This window comes from Rattus rattus, chromosome 4 (genome assembly GCF_011064425.1).
Source record: "Rattus rattus isolate New Zealand chromosome 4, Rrattus_CSIRO_v1, whole genome shotgun sequence".
Classification (NCBI taxonomy): domain Eukaryota; kingdom Metazoa; phylum Chordata; class Mammalia; order Rodentia; family Muridae; genus Rattus; species Rattus rattus.
The window spans coordinates 180,309,055-180,326,120 of record NC_046157.1 but is presented as its reverse complement, the minus strand read 5'-3'; the positions used below and the strand labels follow the sequence as shown (position 1 = coordinate 180,326,120).

Sequence of the window (17,066 nt, the reverse complement as noted above, 5' to 3'; positions counted from 1 at the left end):
GCAGCACCTCAGGTCCCAAGATCCATATATAGTCTCTGTCTCTCTGTCTCTGTCTCTGTCTCTCTCAGGCACATACACACACAAATATAAAGTTTTAAAAAGTAATGTGGCTATGATTACAGACAAGAAGAAATGAGAATGACAGATGAATACACAATGAGCTGATTCTCTTAAACACAGAAATTTGAACTTAAGGGGGGAAAAATAGATCAGTATCTCTCCCAGAGAGGTCAAGTTGAGTAGGCAGCAGCCTGTGATCCCTCCAGCCAGCCTGGGCAAAACCTTCTGGCCTCCAGGGTGAACCTGCACTCATGTGCATACAACACACGTGCGCACACACACCCATGCTCGAACACACTCACGTGATAGACCAAAAGGAAGCCAGAAGCTTCAAGGTTAGCAAGACTGTAGGAAAGATCAGGATTTTAACCAAGGAAGGACATTTGGAGGCTACCTTGGCAATATTCGGATCTTGGTGTCTCTGATGTCTAAGCCATCATTATCCCTGTGACCTTCTAGAACGACAGATTCTGAGGGCTGGGTAGCCTGTGCGGTTTAGTGATGGCACGTTTGAATTGGTTCAAGTTATCTTGACTTTTAAGAAAAATATAACTTATACGACTAATTTGGCCATTAAATGAGAGCATTTCAGTGTTTCAGAAAGCATGAAGCACAATGAAGATACAAGATGTTGAAAATAAAGGAAATAAATACTAAGAGCTCAATAAGGCCATTGTTAGAAGAAAACCACAGTTCTCGTCCCACAGACAGACAGACAGTAAGAGATCATTTATCCCCAGCCGAGTATGAGGGTGATCATGGCCCAGGGAACCCAGATTTGGGTAGATGCCAGAGACGTCTTCCACCATGGAAGTTATCATATGAGCTGCTAGTCATACACAAAGCTATAAATGAACGCACTTACCAAATACATTGGTGGGGCTGAAGTGAGGTAAGTTAGAGAAGCCTGACACACCTATGGCACTTGTGGCCATTGAGGTGGCGGAAGCTGCCCGTCTGCTGAATTTTAAACTGAGAGTCAAAAGAAGGGTAGGCCAGATACGGAAGCAGGTGATACATGGCTAGGAGGGAGAGTTAAGATAGATCAGGATAATCTGACTCTGGATCTGTATCATTCCAACTCTCCCCAACCAGGAGGCCCTAATCAAGCACTCACCCAGCAGAATCAGCTAGGTGTGGCTTTTTCAGGGAACTTCAGCCCACATCACCTAGGTTAAGAAGAGTGACTTCCACTTTAAAAAAAAAAAAAAGGAAAGGAAAGGCGGGCGACTGGGTTGACTTGAAGAAAGTGATCAGTAGTTCCAGCTACTTATACCTGAAGAAGAGAATTATTCTGATAGCGTTGATAAACTCATCACAAGATGGCGGGACCTGGGGTTGGGATTTAGCTCAGTGGTAGAGCGCTTGCCTAGGAAGCGCAAGGCCCTGGGTTCGGTCCCCAGCTCCGAAAAAAAAAAAGAAAAAAAAAAAAAAAAAAAAAAAAGATGGCCGGGACCAACTCCGGCCCCTTGCAAAGACAATGGTTAGCTCTTGCCTTGAGCAGCTAGAGCTCCTCAGAGCTGAGATGTGACGAGATGATTACAGGTCCCTTGTGCAGTGTTGGAAGCCCAGCAGCCTGCATATTTTATAAATATCTGCCCTCGCTAGGCTTCGAGGGAACGAGATCCAATGACTATGTGAGTCCCACCAGACCCAGCACCTGATGGGAATCATACCTAATCGATCGTCCAGGTGAAACAAACACCTCCCTCAAGCCTTTAACGGCAGGCAGCCTTCCCAAGTTTGTGCCATTTGAATTTCTGCCCTTTCAGGGTCTGGAGACCACGAAAACGGATTTGTCTTTTTAACAGCTCTGCTTGTCTTAAGACAAGAAAAGCTGTTAAAACAGAAGGAAAACAACACACACACACACACACACACACACACACACACACACACACACACACAGAGAGAGAGAGAGGGGAGAGAGAGGGGGGAGAGAGAGAGAGAGAGAGGGGAGAGAGAGAGAGAGAGAGAGAGAGAGAGAGAGAGAGAGAGAGAGAGAGAGAATGGTGAGAAACGGTTATCACCAGGCTGTGAGAGCGCAGAATAACCGTTCGGTTGCACTTAGACAATTTGATTATGAGGCATAAGCGTTCAGTAAGTTTAACACGTGGCAACAGCAACTAACCCGAAGTCACTTGAATCAGTTACACCGAGAGGCCCTGACACAGCCAGAACCGAAGCTTGTTTTTCCGCCGTGCAGACAGCGGATTAAAAAAAAAAATATTGCGGATGTTATGAGCTCGCGCCGGGGAGGAGGGGGGCGGGGGCGTTCCCCTTTTCTGGAGTTGTAAAAGACCCGGCGCACAGTCCTGCGGGAACGCGAAACTCCCAACGAGCTCGGCCTTAGGGGTGGAGTGGGGCTGGGGGGAGGGGCACCGTGGGGCTTCAGCTGATCTCAGAACCCGGCCAGCGCGCTCCGGCTTCCCAACTGCCTCGAAATGATTTACACGAGCAGGAGGTGTGCATTGGCGGGGTCCGGCTGGCCTTCGCGTCACGGTGAGTTTTAATTCTGCATTTCCCCTCCCGTCCCGGTTTGAGAGAGGCTTCTTCTACTCTGTACCGGCTCCCGCTCGCCCTGTAAAGTTTGTTTTCAAACGGTAGACCCGGTTTCCACCAGTGCCGCCCGAGAATCGCATTCATTAGCCAGGCTGACTTGGGAGAAAAGAAAAGCTACCTTTGTGTACATAATGAGAGCCACCGCGTGGCCGCGAGTAACCGCCGGGAAGGAACGTTTCGGCCTCGTGCTGCCGTGGGTTGGGCTTAGCGGACCCGAGGCGGGTTCCGTGGGGTGGCCCCCCGAAAGCCACAGTCCAAGTTAGCAAACAAAGCGACGAAGCAGTCACGGCCAGGTCGGGACTCGGCTCCTGCCACTCACGCCGTCCAGCTCCTCCTCCCTGCGTCTGTCCTCCCATCTCTCCCGAGTCCCCGGCGGATGTGAGCCACCAATCCCAGCCACAAACACCCCTTCAAACCCCAGAGCGAGGGCCCTCCAACGGGCGCCCGGGCCCTCCGCGGGCCCCCTCCCGCACCACAGGAGTCCCGCACTGGAGCGCAGTAGCTGAGTCATCCCCAGTCAGGTCCCGGAAAGCGCTGCGCCCCGGGCGGCTTGCGGAGGTGCTTGCCAGCCGGTGGGTTCGCCCTGGACACTGCCGTGCAACCGCCGCCTGCGCCGATTCCCGCGTGTGCTCTCTTCCCGAGCGAGCGCTCTGCAAACCACAGGATTTGGGGGGAGGGGAGGGTCGTTTTGAGATTCCTGCCTGCTTACTGTGACTCTTCCTCCACTTGGTTCATTTTGGAAAAACCACCCAAGCTTCTTTTTTGACTCGGGGGTTTTAACGCGCTCCTCGGAACGGGTTGTCTTTGGGAAGGGGGCGCGGCGGAGGCTTGCTTTCATTTCCAACGTAATCGTAAACAGGTTCCAAAGTCTAGCGGGTCATCCTGTGGCCGCCTTAGTGTGACTCGGCTTTAACCTTGTTTTCACGGGGCTGTCTCCTCCTGCCGGATCTCCACCGAGGTCACAAAACCAGAACAGCCACAGAGCCGAAACTAGAGACACCGGCGGTGACGTCGCTACAAAGCTTATTTACGTTTGGGGTTTTTCTTCGTTTTTCCCCCCCCCCTCTAATGGGGAAAGTCTTCTGTGACATGTGACAGTTGGTTTTCTTTGCATTTTTTTTTTTTTAAACAACCGGGCATAGGTAGAATCTAGACCCAGAAGTGCGGGCATGTGCGTCTTGAAGTTGGCCAAAACAGCATCTGGCTTGTATTTGGGGAGGGGGGGATTCTTCCTGGAAATCCCTTTGGAGCGCCCCTCTCAAGCAAAATAAACCAATAGGAACGAGTGTTTATTTAATGGCTAGTTTCTGTTTGAAATACTGAAGGGTGGAGGGGAGTGTCCTCTGGTGGGATATTAGCCCACAAAGTAGACACTGTTTACCGAAACAGATGAGCAGTCCAGGCGTACTCGTCCATCTTTTTTCTAAAGGCGTGTGGGGGGTGGGGGAGTCGTAGTGGGTCACACACACGCACGTTCTGGCCGTCCCCTAGCCGAGACGTTTAAAGAGCATGTGAGTATGACAAGTGTCTATCCACAACGTGTTAGATTTCGAAACTGCCTTGCAATCCAATCCGGAACTCAGAGCTTTAGCCCCGGGGAATAGACATTTGCCCAGGGTGCCTATGTCTGCCCCCCCACACTCCCACTGTCACTGTTGGCAGAAGAGTCCACGAGGAGGAGGGTGCGCCGCGCCGCGCCCGCGTGTCAATGGCAGCTGCGCCTTCTGGAAGAAGTTGGTTCTTGTCCGGAATACTTTTCCTTCGGTGCCCCACCCCTTGAATCAGAAGCCGCTGCCTGGGGCGGCTAGAGCAGGGACGTTGGAGTTTTAGGGCAGCTGTCAAAAACAAGGGTGGGGGTGTCTTTTCTTCCCCGGGGGTGGACAGAGGAGATGTCCTTAACCCTCTCCCCATCCTTTGCAAACTAAACTCACTCTTCGCCAGCCGGGAGAGGAAAGGCCCCAAAAGAGAAACCGGTGTGGCCGCTGAGGGATGCGGACCATACTCTCGCCACGGGCTGCCAGACATGACCCTGCTTCTGGGCTCCGCTACCCTGGAGAGAGGGACGGGTGATCTCGGACCCCGGACCAGGGCTGTGCAGTTGGAAGGTGCGGGGGAGGGGCAGAGGAGCGGCGGGGAGGGCGGGGGACGGGGCGGGCGGCTGGGGGCGGAGGCAGGACCTCCTGTACCTTCCCTCTGCTCTCACTCTGACAGCGCCGAGGTGCGCCGAGTGGAGCGGGAAACAAAGGAGCTGAGTGGGGGAGGGGAGTGAGTTGGGCCAGGAGAGCCCCTGGCTGGCTGCCAGAAGATCCTGGCTGGAGGAAGCCCAAGTGTCACTTGAATTCCAACCCAGAAGCCAGCGCCTGAGACCCGAGCACCTTGTTTAGCAATAGTGGTTGGAATACTCTCTCGTAAGTTACCGGAGCACCAGTAAAGGAGGATCATCGCCTGCCCCCCCGCCACTAAACGGCTGCTGGTCCCTAAAACCCCAGCTTCACCTCTCGCTGGGACTCGAGTTCCAGAATGAAAAGCAAGAAGGGTAAGGTTGCGGCGGGCTGTGAGCGCCCGGGGCACTAGTGCGGGACATGTGCGGGCCGCGCCGGATTGGGGGACACTGACTTGATGGGACTTTTCCGCCCGGTGGCTCCCCGGCTGGAGCGGTAGCCGTTCTTTGTTGAGGCTGTCTCTGATGGTAGTTGCTGTTCTTTTCTTCTAGACACAACACGAGGGGCTGTTATGGGGAGACTCAGCCTCGCCACGCTGCTGGCACGTTGTCAAGAAACACGCTCAGCGCCTTGTTTGTGCGCCTCCAAGTTTCATTGTCTTCCCTGACACCCCATGCTCAGCCGAGCCACCGCGTGGTTTCTAGTGCTGTTTCTGGGGCAGAGCTTTGCGGCCGATGTTCCAGGGGACCCTGGCACCTCGCTTTTCCCTGTGGGGGGTCCTTGGAGCATTCCAGTCGCCTTACCTTTTGTCTAAAAGTTTGTGGTTCCGGGTATTCTTACTCCTCACCGGATCCTGGCACTTTTTTGAGGGATGTGGTGTTTTTCACTATCAAAGGAATGTGATCCCGGACCCCATTATATATCGCCCTAGGGTGAGCATAGCTTTGGAAAGATGGACTTTAAAATTTTACTAGCTTCTGAAAGTTTTTCCACGATGAATTTAGGACAGCGTGTGAGCTGTTAGAACACAAGTACCATGCAGTCAAAAAGTGTCCAAGTGTGACAAGCAGGCTTGGTTGTAAGTGCAAAAGGCGAGGCTGTCATTGTTTCCACCAAGCTTTACAACTAAAACTTGCCGTCAGTCTGGTTTAAAAACAAAACACACAGGGGAGGAAGGGGGAAAAAAAACCCAAAAGGTCAAAGACTGTGAAGTCCCTTTTGAAGCTAACTTTGGAGTCCCTGACTGGGAGGTCCCTTGAGTTTTCCAGTCGTGGACTGGAGTTGGCTTTTCTGTTGTGATTTATGTGGAGTGGTTCAAAACAGAAGTTAATCGCTTGGGGAAGCTGGGGGGGGGGGCGCTGCTGCGCATGCCCAGGAGCTTCCTCGAGTTTGTTACTCCACATTCTTTCAGACCTAGACCGCGACTGCAGTTCCAACGGAACACGGTTACGGCAGCTGCCGCTGAACACGCTTCCCCACGGGATTTCTCCCCGCTTTCTACCTTATAGTGTTGTGTGGATGTTATTCTGTGAGAGACCCTGAAACATACGGAACTCATGAAGACCCTGGGTACTTGGTTAAGTAGGCCTCCTTGCACATTTCCATCCTGGGACAGTGAGAATGTGGACGCTCTGAGTTGGGGGACAGTTTAGGTTCTGGGGAAAACTTAGGGATCCTCTGTAGAGCTGTGTCACCCCTTGACGAGACTGACAGATCTAGACCCAATAGCGCCTAAATGAGGGTAGTTTGGTTTTGTGTGGCTCCAGGGTGCCGGAATGCAAAACTGGGTTTCCGTGGGTGGGGAGGAAGGCTGAAGACTAGCGTCCCATTCAGGTTCCACCCTCATGGGTATCCCCTTGCCCAGATGCGAGGTGTGGGGCAAACATCAGTGGTCCCCAGCCCAAAATGCGTGGGTTCCCCAAGTGAACCCTGACTCATGGAAACGAACAGTGACGTGTTGAGAGGAAACTTAGCTGCGACTGATTCGGGGTTTCTTGTGGGGAAAGCTGAGACTGCTAAGGTTCTCCTGACTCCTTTCCCTTTTTAGGCTTCCCCAGCACATGGTCTGGGAAGGGGGCAGACCCTTGAGGATGTGAGCCGCACCGCCCCATTTCCTTAGTTCCTTAGTTCCTTAGGGACCAGGGGCTAGCTCCGTTGCTAACTTGTACAGTTAGCAGGCGGGCTTCAGTTGGGGCTGAAGAACAAAAGCTGCTTGCTCTCCTCGGCCCCTCCCTCTCCTGCGAGCTTACACAGCCCTGCCTCCTCCTGTCTGAAATTACCTGGGAGAGGAGGGTGAGCTTCCCTGTCCTTGGGCCAGGACTGCTTAAACCAGTCCCATCTATTGTCTGTTTTAGGAAAGTGAACTTCTTTCAACTTTTCTAAAGACAGAGACTGGTATAAGATACTAAAGTGCCCTCACTAGAAAGCGGAGACCGCTGGAAAGCGCTCCAAAGATGGCTTCAGAGCAGGCTGGAAGAGGGCTCAACAAGGAAAATCCCAAGTGTCCTCGCGGGATCGCCAAGCCTGTTGAGTCTGTTTAGGGCTGAAGTGGCTGGGTCCCTTCTAGCCGGCTGTGAATTTAGTGCCTTGGTTGTGAAGTTCCATCCCAGTTACTTGTCCATAGGGAAGTTTTCCCTTCTTTTTCTCACATTCTTTTTCTAGTCTCCAATATATCTTTAAAGTCCAAGCACTCCCCACCCCCAAACTTGGATGTTTCATAGCTCCAGAAGAAAAAAAAGTGAAGAAGCAAGATTTGCTTCATAGAGCCGTGGGCTCCACGGGCCATCTTGTGGCTTTCTGAACATTTCCTTGTATGTGGATAGAGTAAGAGGATTCGGAATCTGTCCCACACCCACCTCTCTCCCTCCCCAACCGCATTTTTTTTTTTTTTTCAAAGTGTAAGCAAAGCAAGACGATTGGAAACAAGTCCTAACTGGGAAACTTTTCAAAAGCTCCGCTACAGTGTTACAGTAGGAAATGAGTAATGAGGGAAAAAGTCTTTGTTTTTCCAAGTCGAGCCATAATCAGGAGGGAGTTTTAATGAAAATAGCCTTGACAGTAGCAAACGTGGTCTCACCGAACTAAGCATATCAGCTGGCAAGCCCAAGGCATCAAGTCTTACTTCCTGTTCCTTCATCCTTTGTGCATGCTTTGGAAATACTTGTAAAGAGGTCCAGGGGCCTGGCTTTCTTTCTTTTTCTTCCTCAAATGAACAGAGTCGGCAGTTTGGTGTTGCTTAACAGAAGCCTGCTTTGTGTCCCTAACCTATTCTGAAAGATCATGCTTCTTGTCAAACTCTGAGTGAGCAGATCAAAGGGCAGGCTTTAGGGGGTTTTTGTTTCAAACACTTTGTTATTACCAATTTACAGTTGGGAATTAACTGTTCAATGAGCAAATCTTCACACGTTTTCCCTCCTAGATTTAAGAAGAGGGGGAAGGGAATAAGTTGTGTTGAAGAATGTCTGACTTTTCTGAAGGTGGGAGAGTTGGAGCAAATTGCTGTGTTCCAATGTGCTTAGTTACCCAATTAACCTGTCAGGTTTAAAAGTTAGGTTTCCTTGGTTACCAAAGCAAATGTGAAACGGGAACTCATTTGTAGTTGAAAGGTTTTTTTTGTTTGTTTGTTTTGTTTTTTGTAATTAATAGTTTTTCACCCAGATTTCAATGTGGGTTTTTTTTCTTCTAAGTTTCTCAGATTCTGAACAATGAAAGCACTTTCGGTTTTAAAATTGCCCTTTCTTTAAACTTTTTTTCATGAAACAGATTAATTTCTTCAGAAAGGGATTCTTCAATTGCACAGCAGTTAAAAATGGAGGGTGTTTGTGGTCTATTTATGGCAGTTTGTTAAGCCTTAAACTACAGTGAATTTGCAAAATCATCTGCCTCTTTTGTTAGAACCTGCTTCTACTTTGTCTTTGCTGGCTTGCAGCTTTTCCTGTAGGAACTCCTTCTAGCACCTTCTGCCCCCTGCAGTCCAAAGCTAAAAACGTGTCAACAAAGTCAGTCTGCTCCTGGTTGTAAAATAAATTCCTTTAACGTTGATGTACTAATGAGAAGAAAATTCTGGTTATATTTTCTAGATCAGTAAAGGAACTTAATTAGGATTGAATGAAAAGCTATACAAAGCTACAGAAAAGACCTTTGAGATGAACAGCAACAGTCTCATGTTGCCTGACTTTTAGATTTGAAAGGAGTTAATAGCATTTGTTAAAAGTGTTCTAAAGTTCAAAATAATGTCTGTTAAAGTCCAGCTGGCTTGAATCTTCACTGAACTCTGATTTAAATACTCTGTAGGGTTTGAATTCTTAACATTTCCACTAGGATTAAAGTATTTACAACAAAAATAGCTTTCTTTGTGGGTTGCATATTCAATTTTCTTTGTCACGTAAGAATTAAAGACTGATGTGGAGCATTTAGGTTCATATTTAATTGACAGTCTAAAAAAACCTTCACGTATATAAAAATGTACTGTGTTTGCTTTTACAGCAAGCCTTTCATGAAAAGAGAGAAAATAGCATTTAAAATGTACTTATTCACTGGTTGTCATCTCTAGTGAGTGATGACCTTAAAGACAAAGTTGTGAGGGCCATCCCCTGTTTCAGGTGTGCTGATCTACTCCCTGTAAGTGCAGTTTGTCTTTCCCAGGGAGGGAGGGAGGGAGAGGGGGGAGAGAGAGAGAGAGAGAGAGAGAGAGAGAGAGAGAGAGAGAGACTCTGAGAGGTTCATTATATTCCAATTGGCAGCAGCAAGAAAGACTGTACTGTATGTACCATGGGCAGTGGTAGTTTGACTACTCCAGGTCTTTCTGGGGAGACCTTGGCCCTGACTGCAAACGTCACCTTCAGTATTTGGACGTGGAACTATCTAAGTAAATGACTGACTTACAGTGGTTACCCTGATGATGAGAGCAAGTGACAGTGGCCTTGTCCTTTCTCAGGTGTTGTTGCAGCAGCATCCGGCAGTGACTCTGAGGATGAAGACAGCATGGACAGTCCCTTGGACCTTTCATCGTCAGCGGCCTCTGGCAAGAGAAGGAGGAGAGGGAACCTGCCCAAAGAGTCCGTCCAGATTCTCCGAGACTGGCTGTATGAGCACAGATACAACGCCTACCCCTCAGAGCAAGAGAAGGCCCTGCTGTCGCAGCAGACACACCTGTCCACACTACAGGTAAGGAGAAAGGTAAAAGCTGGTGCCGGAGTTTGCCCTGTGGGTGCTGGGGCTCCAGCCCAGGTCTGAGCTCTGTCCCTAACCTACGCATACACACTTTCTTCTTTATCAATAGACATGTTATAAGCTCTTCTCTGGTGCCTAGCTCTACTAGGAGGGGGGAGGAGAGAGAGAGAAACAGGATCTTTTCATTGTAAACTTTATAGTGTGAAAAGCTAATAATTGGCTATTATAGAGCACAGAAACACTTGACACTCATCTGTTAGGAAGCATTTCCTTCAGGACCTGAAAGAGGAGGTTAAACCTTATTCTATTGCCCAGGAAACTGGTTTGCTATTTAAACAAGGACAGACCTTGGTGAGGTAATTGTGTTGTGTCTGTTGACACAGTCATTTGAACTGAGAGAAATCAGTTACTGGGAGGTGTGGCCTCTTTTAAACAGGAAATGTTTTCCTGTAGTTGATTAACTTAAATGCTAGGGCAGTAGGTGGTAGGTTGAAATGGACTTAAAGGTGAACTTTCCTTAAAGTTATTTATTTTCAGGTTTCTAAAGTTTTGCACCTTTTCTTTGCCTCTCAAAGGGTTATGGATGATGGCATCCAAAGTAAATTTGTCCTTATGACAGGCTGACCCAGCTTAAATGCCTCTGACTGCTCGTAAGGCCAGAGAAGCTTTATTTTAGTTATTTTTTAAATCATTGCTGCTGGGCCCCTGGCATGCTGTGCCAGCATTGAGCTACCTCCCTAGTAAGGCCCATGTATTACCTCCCTAACAAGTTAGGATGTTTTCAGAACTTGTTTGTCAAGGGAACTCAGAGTATTGAAGCAGCCCCTGTGTGATTTCAGGTCTGTAACTGGTTCATCAACGCCCGTCGCAGGCTCCTCCCTGACATGCTGAGAAAGGATGGCAAAGACCCCAATCAGTTCACCATTTCCCGCCGTGGGGCCAAGATCTCAGAAGCTAGCTCTATTGAAGCTGCAATGGGTATCAAAAACTTCATGCCAACTCTAGAAGAGAGCCCGTTTCATTCCTGCGTAGTTGGACCCAACCCAACCCTGGGGAGACCAGTGTCTCCCAAACCTCCCTCCCCGGGATCCATCTTGGCTCGCCCCTCAGTGATCTGCCATACCACTGTGACTGCACTGAAGGACGGGCCTTTCTCTCTCTGCCAGGCAGTCGGTGTGGGACATAGTACAGATGTACAGCAGATAGCACCCAGCAACTTTACAGACGCCTCTCTCAGGTACCCAGAGGACACTTGCAAATCTGGACCCAGTCCAAACCCTCAGAGTGGTCTTTTCAACACTCCTCCCCCGACTCCGCCAGACCTCAACCAGGATTTTAGTGGATTTCAGCTCCTGGTGGACGTTGCGCTCAAGCAGGCGGCAGAGATGGAGCTTCAGGCCAAACTCACAGCTTAACCGAGTATCAAACAAAACAGTTCTCCAAAATACGGTCCTGAATTGCCGGGGGTGATGGCAAGAGATGCATTATTTTATATATTTTCCTACTAATATTTGCACATGGGATTGCTCAAACGAAGCTTCCTGTTACCAAGATGTCTTCAATGGAATAGTCATTCCAAGAACTGCAGACTAAAGCTACTGTAGAAACAAAGGGTTTTCTTTTCGAATGTTTCTTGGTAGTTTCTCATAATGTGAGACGTTCCCAGTATCATGTGATCTTCTCCTCCCGACTCCTTTTTTTTTTTTTTTTTTTTTCAAGACTGTGCAATACTTAGAAGCCCTTGTGCCTCTCTATTCCCACGTGGAACATGACCCCACATACAGTCTAATGAATAAACTTTCAGTTTTTGTTTGTTTGTTTTTTTTTATAGATTCAAGCAAGTATGAATCTAGTTGTTGGATACCTTTTTTCATGATGTAATAAAGTATTTTCTTTAAAAGTTACTGTAGTGAAGAGCATTTTCTTGAAGGAAGCACTCAGAACACAGTAGGAATATAGCATGCCCGTGAGCAGGAAACAGGGGCAGGGCAGACTGCGACTTAGGGGTGTGTGTGTGTGTGTGTGTGTCACTGCTCTGAAGAGCTGTGGACAGCAAACCACGGTGAATAAACAGGATGTGTGATATTTACTCTTTACTGGAGGGGGCTCTTGCCCTTGAGTCTTTGCTTAGCGATGAATGGTAGATGGCACTGAGATGTAGCATGGGTTCAGGACTCCATGAGTGGTAAGGTCATTGGCAGTGAGCTGCTGCGTATTTAGACAGGCCCATGTTCAATGGAAGACTCCAGGCAACTGGCCACACTCGGACAAGTAAACACCACCAGCAGTTTTCCCGTGTGTTTCTAACATTCACTCTGGCGTTAGTTAGGAGTCCCTCAGTCCTCTGCAGAGACGATAACATTCTAAAAGCCTTTTCCAGCTTATGACAGAACCAGGAAGGCACTGTCCATGATCAGATTCTGAGTTTATTAAACTCCTCAAGGCCATAAGTTTGACTGTCCATCGCAGCATGTGCAACTGGAGTCTGTTAGGATAGGTAGTTACTTACCAAGCCTGGCTGGCCAGAAGGGAATCTGTGTTCCTTTTGCTTGTCACATGCAACAGAACCATTCCTACAAAGTCATGCTTACTGTAAGGCTCCTTTGTTGTTAAAGGTCCATCCTGTGCATTCCTGCTACAGCTGTGAACCAAGGGTGCACTACAGCTTCTGGATTCTAGAGAGCAGGAAATAGTTGCACACTGAAGTCTGCCTAAATGTGAAAGTTGCTGCTACAGAAAAAGAGAACACTGAAAAGTTTCTAAGTGAAACGGAAAACCAAAGTGGAGAACCCAGAAGTGTGAGGAAGCAAAGGAAAGGTTCCAGCTGGGTTCTGTCAGAGGGTGGCTTGACCATAGTACAAATGAAGGTGGGTAAAGAATTACGCTTACTTCAAAGCTGGATCAAAGGTCACAAACACTGCTATAAATCCTGAGGCCTACCCATGTTAAGCTCTTGCTCAGATTAAAAGAAAAAGAATCCCAAAATAAACAAGAGCTGGGGAAGGAGTGGACTCAAGCCTAGAGGAATGCACAAGGCCCTAGCAAACAGGTAAACTCAAGGTTGAAGGCCAACAAGGCTGAAAGCCCCTGTTTTGTACAGTTTTCCTCCTCTGAGTTTAAAGACTCTAGTTCTCAGTAGCTGATAGATGGTAAATAGGAACCATTGTTGTGAAAGATGTAATTCAAAAGCTGTCATATCAGCTGGGTTCACACCTGCACTCCCAGAACTTAACAGGCAGGAGAATCAGACCACTGAAACCATCGCCTGCTACTCTTTGAGAGATTCCTATTTAAAACAAAATTATTCATGGGGCTGAGGAGTATTCTGTTGGCAGGGTGCTTGCCTGGTATGTGGGTGACCCTGGGTTCTGTCCCCCCACTACATAGACTGAGCAAAGTGGCACACCCCTGTAGCCCAAGCCCATATTCAAAGTTATACTCTGTTACATGTGAGGTCGGCTAGCCTGGGCTACTTAGAACACTGTCTCAAACTATTCATAGGTCAAAGCTGAAGGGAAATGATTCTTTTGCGTCTGATTACATGGTTTAGCTTTTCAAAAACGTTTGTTTACTTTTAAACTTCCTGTGGTTTAAAACCATCTTTTTGGACATATATAACTGGGTCTTTGATTTAGTCTTGCCTGCAAGTCAATTTATTTAGTCACTTTATACCGCATACCTTTCCAGCACCAAGCCTAGCTATCTCTTGATGTACTTGTAGTCTGTGTACGGATGGTTCTTCCCTGACTTTATATTCCTCCATTTTTGTCTTATTTCAGTCTAATTAGTATTTTCTGGTATTTTTTTTTCTTCAGTTTTTATTTTCGGTCATGAACTATATACTGTTAGTTTAATTGTTGTGGTTTTGGTCTCACTAAATAGACCATGCTGGCCTTGAACTCACAGAGATGCACCTTCCTCATCCCCCCGGGCTCTGGAATCCAAGGCATTCTCCTCTCCACCCAACTGTACTGTTAATTCTGAGTGGTTGTAGGGACTAGAACACGAATCTTTAGTTGACTCGAGTCTCCAGTGAAGGTCTCTTCACCTACTGTCCCCCTTTGCTTTCATGGGTTCGTTAAAGTAAACTTGTCCCTACACGATAAGCTCAATGACACAGATAAAAGTTTGCTTAAAAACAACAACCTCAGCTCGGTCCATCTTGGCAGAACTTGCCTTTAATCCGGCAGTAGAGAGCCAGAGGCAGGGGGATGTATCATTGCGACTTCAAGCCAGCCAGGGCTACATAGTGATACCCCTCTCTCAGAACGACAAAATGTGAGCTTTGTGGGAGGGAGGGAGGGAGGGAGGGAGAGGGGGAGGAAGAGGGGAGGGAGAGGGGGAGAGGAGAAAGATTAGCATTTCTGATGCCTTCCATTCTTTGCTGTAGACTCGTGACATCTAGTGCCATACCTCGTGCCATACCTCGTAAGCTTGAAGAACCCCCCACCCCCAAAGGATAGTGTGAAATGGTTCAGTGGAAACCAAGCTTTACTAACTCAAGCTCAATTCTCAGGGCCCACCTACAGAGAGAATACTTACTGAACATCCATTTTACTTTTGTCTTGGAAGGATGCCTTCGCTTATGGAGAATTTTAGGTTGGCACTTTTCCTCTGGTGTGCCTAAGACACAGCCTCCGTCCCCGCTCTTCCGAGGAGACACTGGAATTTCAGCAGCCAGACCTTAACATGCTAGGTGGGTTTTCTTTTGTTCGTGTTTGCTTTCCATCTAATTGGAGTTTGCCGACTGCCTTGGGCGTGTACTTTTGTTACCCTTTTATTTGTCTTAATAAGCACAATCAGGGAAGTTTTGGCTATAAGTTTTAAAATAAAATAAAATTTTAAATAAAATTAAAGTAAAATAAAATTTGTTTTCTCTCCTAAAAACACCAATAAACATGTAGAGTAGATCACCTGGGATTGCCTTCCGTTTTTAAGGCCTAAATATTCACTGTGCTTCAAATTCAGTAATTCATCTGTGTGACTTTCAGCTTACGCTTTGTCTCCAAACTGCTGTTGAGCCCATCCCGGGACATTTTGAGTTATATTTTTTACGTATAGATTCCCATTTACCAGAAATAGAACCCAGGATCTCACCCATGCTCCACAAGGACTTCCCCAGTGATCTACACCCCGGCCTCTCACTTGATTCTCTCTCTCTCTCTCTCTCTCTCTCTCTCTCTCTCTCTCTCTCTCTCTCTCTCTCACTATCATTAGACACACCAGAAAGAAGAGGGCATCAGATCCCATTACAGATGGTTGTGAGCCACCATGTGGTTGCTGGGATTTGAACTCAGGACCTCTGGAAGAATAGTCAGTGCTGGGGTTGGGGATTTAGCTCAGTGGTAGAGCGCTTGCCTAGGAAGCGCAAGGCCCTGGGTTCGGGTCCCCAGCTCAAAAAAAAGAACCAAAAAAAAAAAAAAAAAAAAAAAAAAGAATAGTCAGTGCTCTCAACCACTGAGCCATCTCTCCAGCTCCTCCCATTTGATTCTTTAAGACAGGGTCTCACCACGTAGACCAGGCTGGGATTGATCCTCCTGCCTTGGTTTCCCAAGTGCTCGTATTAAAGGAGTGTACCACCACACCTAGCTTTATTGTTGGTTTTGAAAAGTTATTTATAGTCTGTCGTAATCTCTAATTGGTTTCATTATATGTTATTTCCGTATAGGCTCTATCTATATCAATCTATCTGTTATTTCTGTGTAGGCCAGAGATTTAAGTGTCCACAGTCACTATTCATTTTATTTACTGAGGCAGGATCTCTTCTTGAGTCTACAGCTCACCCATACCTGCCCTGAAGGTCACCTGCATCTCTGCCTCCTGAGTCCTTGATTACAGGTGGGCTGTTACACCCACCTGCTTTCATGGTGGGTGCTGGGGTCCTAGAGTTCAGTTCTCCCACTGGCATGACGATGCTTTACCCTCTGAGCCATCTCCCTAGCCCCTCATACGCTATTTATCTTCAACAGCCTTACAGCACTTGTCTGTAATGTAACGGTAATGTGTCATAATAGACGAAGTTTCTGTTGGCAGCCTCTTAACTTCAGTAGGAGGTCGACCTGGGGAGCCAGTGATTTTGTTTTTCCCTCTAACTGCACATTGGACGTTGTGGGTATGCTGTGATTCAAAACTCCGTTCTACAGCTTTCCTCTGAAGAGCCATTTCTCTGATTGTAGCTGACGCCTGAACCTGTTGTTGCACCATCCTGCAGCGGGCCTGAGAGCTGTACTCTCCCCCCTGCACAGGTTCAGACCTGTCCCTGCAACAGCTTTCTTTCCACAGCCTTTCCCCCAAACCCTCATAACCTTTCAACTTTGTCCACCCACAGGTCTTTCCATGGCATCTCAAAAACAACACGTTTAAACTTACTTAGCTCATGTGTCAGAGCGTTTGGCCTGCACGTATGCGTTCTGGACGTTGAACCATGGTCCTCCAGAGCTAAAACTAACTCCAGCTTCAATCCATGACATCTTAAGCCATGGAGGCTATGGTTCAACCATCAGGACTGTGACGAGGACATTACAAGCGAGTCCATCTTCAAATTACCTCCTCTTGAGAGGACAGCCTCTACTCACTTTTGCTCAATTATTTTGAGGAGGGAGATTAGGAAAGTCTTAAGTAGTTCAAGCTGGTCTCTAACTCACCACCTTTAAAATCACTATCCTGCTGCCACATCTGACTCAAATTAGCTCTTTATTTGTTAAATACTTCATTCCCAGTTTATAGTCGTTAACCGTGAGCACCACTAGTCTAGGAAAGATTCTACCATTACTGGAAATTAGAATGTTTCTCAAAATCGGGGGCGGGGGGGAAGGGGCAGGGCCGGGCTGAATACCCCAGACTGGCTAAGACAAACTGCCTGTTGTCCACACCTACTCATTACTTTTTCATTTTTAAAGATTTGTTTTATGCCTACAAGTATTTTGTCTACACATTTGGTGTCCAAGGATTTCAGAACATCAGGTGTCTGATCACCCTGGAACTAGACTTACAAACAGCATGGGGGTGCTGGGATCTGAACCCAGGTCCTCTGCAAGAGCAGTGTGCTCTTAACTGCTAAGCCATCTGTCTAGCTCCCTTAAATCACTTTTTCTGTTTCTTTTTCTTTTT

At 47.6% G+C, this 17,066-nt stretch overlaps 1 protein-coding gene and 1 long non-coding RNA gene across 2 annotated transcripts; one reads left to right on the top strand and one right to left on the bottom strand.

Annotated features, from left to right (window-relative positions):
- Nucleotides 1–2,121: 2,121 nt before the first annotated feature.
- LOC116899711 lies at nt 2,122–4,242 on the bottom strand. Its single transcript, XR_004387750.1, has 2 exons — nt 2,741–4,242; nt 2,122–2,641 (listed from the first exon to the last, which is right to left on the bottom strand). It is a non-coding gene; the product is annotated as an uncharacterized LOC116899711 (long non-coding RNA).
- Nucleotides 4,243–4,396: 154 nt separating this feature from the next.
- On the top strand, nt 4,397–11,860 carry Tgif1 (TGFB induced factor homeobox 1). Its single transcript, XM_032901746.1, is given in 4 exon segments — nt 4,397–4,680; nt 4,682–4,727; nt 9,721–9,950; nt 10,796–11,860. Coding segments are annotated over 4 exon segments (921 nt in total). The 5' UTR covers nt 4,397–4,611; the 3' UTR covers nt 11,372–11,860.
- The last annotated feature ends 5,206 nt before the right edge of the window (nt 11,861–17,066 follow it).